Source organism: Condylura cristata, unplaced genomic scaffold, assembly GCF_000260355.1.
Source record: "Condylura cristata isolate star-nosed mole 26May11 unplaced genomic scaffold, ConCri1.0 scaffold00010, whole genome shotgun sequence".
Classification (NCBI taxonomy): domain Eukaryota; kingdom Metazoa; phylum Chordata; class Mammalia; order Eulipotyphla; family Talpidae; genus Condylura; species Condylura cristata.
Window position 1 is genome coordinate 42,205,489 of NW_004567111.1, and position 7,790 is coordinate 42,213,278.

Genomic DNA, 7,790 nt, shown 5'->3' on the forward strand with positions numbered 1-7,790 from the left:
TGTATAGGGGCAGAGGATCACACCCCCATCAGCACAAATCCTGGAAACTAGTTTGTATCAAGTCCTGGGACCCCACAATCAGGCAGGAAGTCTGTCAAGGTACTGGGCAGGCGTTTTGTCCTGAAAAACTAAATGACGCCATTTAATACCTATCGTCATGACACTCGTTAACATCACCTAGCAGTCACTTGGCCTCCATCCCCACTGCAGCAAATAGTGGGAATGGGGTCACCCAGTCTGTGGGACAGAGGATCGAGGTTCACAGCATTCTGCAATTGTGGCCACTCAAAGCTGTGAAGCTTATCAAAGGATAGGATCGTAGTTAATTTTTACAAGTCTGTAGGGTAAATTCTACACAGTGAAAACAGGACTTCACTTTACCTTTCTGTTTAGACCATTTTCAGGAAGTTATTCAAAATGCCTTAAAAAATAGGATATTCTGGCCCTCCCTGGTGCATAGCTGGTTGAGGCACAGCACTGAGAAGCTAAAGCCACTTCCGCATGAGTTCGATTCCCGCCTGCCCCGGAGGTGACCACATGGCGTGGCAGACCTCTCCTGGCCGGCCCGCTGCTCTCCTCAGCAGTGTACTTCGCAGATCTGCCTGTTCTGCTCCCCACTCTGTCTCCGGTGAAGCCTCTCACCACCCCTGAGCCTCTGGCCTGTACCCCTGTTCTGTATGCACAAATAAATAAATCTTTAAAAAAAAATAGGATATTCAACATGGAGATGATGTTTTATATACACTGTAGAGGACACATACCAATTTGGCACAAAATTAAATAGTCGTAGTTTATATCATTTTGCAAAGAAGGAAAAAAAACAAGTGTAAATACCACAACCACAAGCCCATTACCTGGCCTGTTGACAGGCCGGCCTTCGAGATGGCTCCGGCTGGTGTTTTAGGTGTGAAGATGCCCTGGAGATGCTTTAAAACTCTGAGTCCAAATTAACCTGGAGGAAAGGAAGAAACAGGCTTTGTGCAAAGCCATTTCCCCTAAAGCCATTTCCTGCTTATACGTAGTAGTGTTATTAGTGCTCACATAGACAGTGTATTTTTTTCTTTTCAAAAACATATAACCATCCTCTTAAATCCATTTTCTCTTTCCTTTTACCACCATAAATCACGCCTGCATTTTTCTCCTCTTAGGCCAAAGGGTTATTTGTGCGTACTGCAATTCTATTCACACACAGGAGCAGTCAATATCTGTTTGTTGAAATGCTTGTCCTATGTCTTAACACATTAAAACTGGCACATGTTTATTATTTAAAAAAAGGACTTGATTTGGAAATTGTGTGTGCTACCTTGTAATTTTTTTTTTGTTTGTTTCCCGCCTTCCAAAACACAAGACAGAATAGTCTTGATTTTGTTATTCAAAAGAGCACTACCAAGATTCAGAGCCCCTGGATGGAATCTGGCTCAGAATTTTTAGCTGTGTTAACTTGAGCAAGTGACTTACCCACTCTGAGTCTCCATTTCCTCTTCTATAAAATCAGAGCAAAAATGCCTGCTTTACCCTGATTTGAAATGTACTGTGAAGATCTAGCAAGGTTCTATTCTGTATTAAAAAGACTTTAGAAGTCAAAACACCTAAGATGCCAAGCGTCGATATTGGGGAATCGTGTGACTCATGTCAGTGGGGAAGGAGTGATTCTGCAAGAGCATGTTTGCGCCAGGAGTGTAGCTTTTCTCTTTCGGGAAAGCATCATAAAAGTATAAACTTTTCCTATCTTCTTTAAGATTAGACAGTGGACATAATGTAAGCTCTTCTTGACAAGCCCTTGTCTTCAGTGCTGGAGACAGGGTGTCAAGACCCTGGCAGCCACAGGCTGCTTCTCCTGAATTGCCCTCGGCCATCTTCCCGGGTCCTGCCCCTCCAGGTGTCACCTACCTGCTTGGGCTTTCGCTTCTTCCTCTCCAACCCACCAATCCCCTCTTCTGTTATCTGAAAGTTTTGCTATTTGGGATTCAGTGTTCACTAAGAGGTATTTCTTATCCACTCTGCTACTCTGTGCTTAAGTGGTACAGAGGCAGGATTTTAAACATGTATTTGGGGATTTTTTTTTTTGAGTCACCCCATTTTGGGGACTGTGTTTCCAGAGTTTGACCCACAGATAAATAGAGTGTTGGTGTATTTTCAACCACCTGTTTGATAAGAACCTTTCTGTTAGGTAGCATTTGAAATTCCTAGCAGCTAGAAAATGCTCTTCATCTTCCTGCAGCCAAAGCTGAGGATTCTTTCAACAAGCCATTTACACACCCTCAGGGAGAAAAACACATCTATTTGCTGGGCTGTCCCAGCTTCACTGGGGGAGATGCAATGATTAGAGTCCATCCCAGGGACTGATGTGTTTAAAACTTCAACACTTCTGCACAGACCACAGTGTGTGACTCTGTGACATGAGATATCTTCATTAATCATTAAGTGTTACAGGACTTGTCAAACTTAGCAGGCTTGAATTTCTTTCTTCATACTAGTGGACAACATTCACAGAGGCCCTTCCTGAGTAACATGAGCCAGAGGAGAATTTCACCATAATGTGTGTGGAATTCTGTGTGTACACAGGGTCATCGGTTCAGTCTCTAGAAGAGTATTTGGTGCTTAATACGTGTGTTTCTCCCCAGTTGGGCTAGCTAGTATTCCCATTCCATTTAATGGCACCAGCTTCTCCAGCTGCTCAGGCTGAAGGCCTGAGTCATCTTGATTCCTGCCTTCTCCTCACCTCCTTCACCCAGTCCACAAGCATGTCAGGATGGACATCCCACGTCAATACACTCCCCACCAGGCTGCTGTCTTTCTCCCGTCACCTTTAAATCTCCCTGGACTCCAAAACATCCTCTTCCCTGCTTCCCTTGCCTTGCAGTGTATTCTCCCTGCACCAGCAGGGGGTCTGGTATCCCCTGCAGAAGACATCCCAGTACTGTGAGTCCAGCCTAACTGCTCTCAGGGACATGGCCCTGAGTGACCTCATCTGCTTCTCTCCAACCCTGCCTCCCTGCACCCTCTCCTTCAGGGACTCGAGTCTCTCTGTTCCGTAAATGTGCAGATCATTCAGAACCTTTGCTCTGTGGTTCCTTCTCCCTGGAGCAGCCCCCTTTCCAGCTCCCCGCAGACCCTCTTTCGTCTTCCAGGCCTATTTGGATGATGACTCCTGGAAGCCACAGATCTTGTCCACCCTGGCTCAGAAAGCTGCCCCGAGTCTTCCCTAGCATGCCTGCTTGACTCTCTTTGCTGCAATTAGCTAAAGGTTTTGCTGTCTATATTTGCTGTTTACTTGTCTTGGTGATGAGTCTGCCCCCCACTGTGTGCAGGGTGCAGGGTGGCACAGGCAGGTAGGTGCTCAATGAATTCACCTTCTGCTATTGACCTCTCGCCTAACTGACCACAGACATGAAAACGGATGTGGCACAGTCCCTGCCCACCTGTGAGGGAGCAGACAGGTCAAGAGATGTGCTGCCATTCCCAGAGAATGCTTCATGCCGAAGCTTCACCTTCTCTCTGGGGTATGAAAATCCCATAACATGTGGCAGCTCCCCCAGGGGAACAAGGCCCCTAGCGTGGGCCCAAGAACCCCTGTTGGACGTTCACTCCTGCTGCAGCCTTGGGTCAAGTAGTTACCCTTAATGCGCCCAAGCTCCCCCTCACAATGGAGATTAGTTACCAACTGGCCACTTAGCCAGGTGAGACAATGTGTATTAGGCACATGGCACCCTGGAAGACTACAAATTGGAGCTGATGCTTTCACAGGCAAGCTCCAGTGTAATCAGGGTTCCCGGGGGTGGGGGGAGGTTTGTGCAGGGGGATCCTTATGGATGATCAGGACTCTAGTTCTCTCACTCCCATTTCTGCATAGTCCATGAATCCTTCATATTTCCATTCTCAGCCCCTCCTTTTCTCTTCATGACATTCTCATCAATAATATCTTAAAGAGAAAGAGAGAGTAACTGTAGAGAGCAGGGTGACCAGGACCTCAGAGTGGCTGACGGCCTCTCACTTGTCACTGTGATCTAGCAGGTGTGGACAAGGACTCTGGCTGCCAGCGGGCATTTATTAGGTAGCATAGCGCCCCCTGGTGGGCACTGGTTTCTTAACGAATCTGCGCGTCTGCCAAAAATTCACAGCCTGAAAATGCTCATTGCCACGTATTCCATGCCTAGCAACTTATCCTATTTAGAAAGTACATGGTCACCGACCAAATGTTGAATAATAAATTATGTTCACAGCAACGAGTGAAAATATAAGGTAATCATAAAAGTGAGAAGACAAGGAAATTCCGAGAGTATCAAGAATGTACACCACTAGAATGGCTGTGAAAAGGATCTTGCAATTAATTGAAAATTGCTTATTTATGTAGGTACTGGGATTAGGACTTCAACGTTTGTATCAAAAGGGAGAGGCACAAATCACTCTGTAACAGTGACTTCAGTGTCTAGGTCCTGAAAGTCAAAATAAGGCCAATGAATTGCCCCAGACTGAAGGCACTCAGGAGACAGGACTGACAGATGCAAGTCAGGCTTCAGGCTTCAGAACTGGATTTTTTTCCTAGAAAAGGACCTTTGGTGACACTTCACTACATCTGAGCTTTGGGAGGCACTTTTGTATCTATGCTTATTTTCTGATTTGGTGATTATACTATGGCTAGATACAACAGCTCCCTTATTTGTAAGGGATACAGTGAGTCCTCACTTAACATCACCAATAGGTTCTTGGAAACTATGATTTTGCACAAAGCAATATTTAATGAACCCCAATATTACCATAGATGAATGGACATTCTTTCTGGTCACAAAAACATCCTCAAACTTGTAAATGAAGACCCAAAATACCTCTAAAATTAAATAATCATTTGTATTCACCCATTCATCATTCATTCATTCGTTTTCCAGCTCTCTTGTTCTAGTTCAGGAACCTGTCTAGCAGTTCGGGGCATGAGGCGGTCACCACGCCTGGAGAGGTTACCCTTCTGTCATTGGATGTACACACACTCACACACATGCTCCTGCAGAGGCAATCGAGACCTGCCACGAACCTCACGTACAACTCTTTGGAATGTGGGAAGAAACCCATGCAGATGAGAGAAGAACAAGTAAACTGCACAGCAGTGGTCCAGGCTGAGATAGATTTTTTTTTTCTGCATCAGTGTTATGATAACATGACACATTTGGAGAATCTTCTGCGTACTATAGCATCTCTGGGTTGCTGGACAGCATATCAGCATTTCCGGAGGGGAAACATCATCACTGTTTGTATATTATACTCTCAGCTTCTTTCTAGGATGTTTTTAAAACACCAAAACTGGTTTTAAAAACCTCAACAGTAATTGTTAGCAATTGTCTAGGACGAAGATCAATGAAAGACTTTTCTGGGGAATGCTTCCTCGCTGACATTCTTTAGGATTGCTGATCCACGATGGCACTGAAAAGCAAGGGCTTTGCAAGTCAGTTTGGCTCTGGCTTTTCAATTGTCCACCTTCGGGGCTCTGCCTCTCACTGCAGGGCCCACCATTCCACCCTGGGTCTACTGACTGCATCAGCAGGTCTTGCTAACAACTTGGCTAACTGTGCTTCAGAATCACCCTCCATGAAAGTGTGGGACATGGGGGCCCCAGGCTAATGGAAGCCTTTTACCAAGAAGACCGTTGGGGACAGTGTTAGATTGCTGGCAGCCCATCATGCAAACCAGCACTGTGGCCTGGCAACCTGTGCATAGAGGTGTGAACACTCCTCTCCTTTCCCAGGAGAAGAAAGGTGTTAGCAAAGCCTCTGTCACCTAAGGCAAACCCCTGTGCTCCTGAGATTGTGCTGGTTGTTGTTTCAGCTTGGAGAGGACAGTCTTCAGCATGGGCCCCCTCCCTGTCTCCTGTCCAGCTTCCAAGAGTGGACAAGCTTGATAAGTGTCAGGGACACTGTGCACCTTATGGAAAACTTCTGTCCTCAGCTCCTGCCCCAGGGGCTCTGATTCTCCAGGGTGTGGCTAGGAGTGGGTGCATTTAACCATGGTCAGTTCTTTTTTTTAAAGATTTCTTTATGCATACATAATTAGGATACAGGTCAGAGGTGCAGGTGGTGGGAGGATTCACCAGAGACAGAGTGGGGAGCAGAACAGTCAGGTGGACTGAAATACACTGCTGAGGGGAGCAGCGGGTGAGTCAGGAGAGGTCTGCTACACCATGTGGGTCACCTCCCTGGCTGGGGATCGAATTTGTGCTGCAGTGGCTATAGTAGCTTCATAGTGTTGTGGTTTAATCCCTTGTGCCAAAGGTCAGGTATTTTTGATCCTTTGGCTCATGAGTCCTCAGAGAAACTGCTCTGGTGACAGAAAACCTGGACTTCATGGCCAGAGAGCCATATGTACACCCACAACTCTTTCTCCGCACACCAGATGACCTTGGTCAAGTCACTGGGGCTCCCTGAGGCTTGAGTTTCACCTAGACATCGAGTCTTTTGTGAGGATCAAATGTAGTGGAAGAGAAGGCACCTTACAGACAGCCAAGCTCTCCAAACGTAAGAGAGGCGGTCTGGGCCCTGTTGCCACTGTGGCCTTGACGCTCTACCCCTGGGTGTTACAGAAGCTCAGCCTCAGTCCTGTGCATGACTCCTGGCCAACTTTTAAAATGCTGTTCTCTCCCCATCCAGCCTTCAATACAGCAAAGTGTGAGAAACTACAAAAGGAGAAGGAGGACCTGGAGAGGCGCTTTGAGGATGAGGTGAGGCGGCTGGCCTGGCAGCAGCAGGCTGAGCTCCAGGACCTGGAGCAGCGGCTGCACCTGCAGTTCCAGGCGGAGATGGCCCACCTCCAGCAGGAGCACCAGGCCCAGCTGCTGCGCATCCGAAGCCAGCACCAGGAGCAGGTCAGTCCGCTTGGCGCTCCTGGCTCCTCTCTGCGGGTGGGGGTGGGGGTGTCGGCGCCCACAGAGGAGTTGGGGCCACTTTGGCAAGAAGTCCAGGTGTTGGTGAGCTGTTTGTAAATTCTCTCTCCACCTCCTGTCTTCCTTCCTCCCTCCTGGCCTCCAAAGCACCTCCCACTTGGGGCTTTGGCATTTGAGACTTTTCCTCACCCCAAGTGACAGCATCTCCCGAGCACACACACACACTCTGCTTGCCCCGTCTGCTTTACTGTCTCCTCTGTTTATCACCAGCTCGGTACACTTGCCAAATGGAAGAATAAATGTCACTAGTCCACTTTCACCCGCAGTCTTACTAGAGGGGCGAATGTATCCGTGGAGTAACTAGAGGACAATTCCCTGGGTGCCTGCTAGGGGTCACTCCCCCCCATCCCGGCTGCCTTTGGCTCTGTGAGCCAGGTGGATTAAGGCTAATGAGTCTGAGCTGCTTCCATGAGAACTGGCTCGGTGCCTTCTTTGCTCTTCTTTCTAAGTTCCTGAGTCTCGAATGCCTTATTCACACCCCCTCCTTGATGTAATTATAAATCTGCTGTTGACAGAACTTTATTCAGCCTCTCAGACTCGACATCCCCCTTTGCTAGAGGCCTCTGGTAACCAGACACACAACCTGCTTCAGTTGGTTCAAACTTAGAGACTGGGAAACAGAATAGCTTACAGCTAAAGTTACCTGTGGGTACTAAGATTAGAAACTGAACCCAGCCTGTGGTGTCCTAAGCCCACTGGACATGGCTCCTGAGTGGACAGACCGGCTGCTGCCTAGACTCTCACCCATGAGACACATACATGGCCCATGAGACCTCAAAAGGAGTGTGAACAACACCCTGTTCTAAGCCTCTACCCCAAGGCTTTTTATTCCCCCATTTTACAGAGATGTCTAATCCCCCAT

At 47.5% G+C, this 7,790-nt stretch overlaps 1 protein-coding gene across 3 annotated transcripts in view; it reads left to right on the top strand.

The window, feature by feature from the left end:
* MTUS2 (microtubule associated tumor suppressor candidate 2) overlaps positions 1-7,790 on the top strand; it is a 417,304-nt gene that overhangs the window by 387,328 nt on the left and 22,186 nt on the right. For all 3 annotated transcript variants that reach the window (XM_004680175.2, XM_012723287.1, XM_004680176.2), the window contains one exon: positions 6,636-6,850. In XM_004680175.2, coding sequence (XP_004680232.1) covers positions 6,636-6,850 — 215 coding nt within the window. The remainder of the gene's footprint in view (positions 1-6,635; positions 6,851-7,790) is intronic.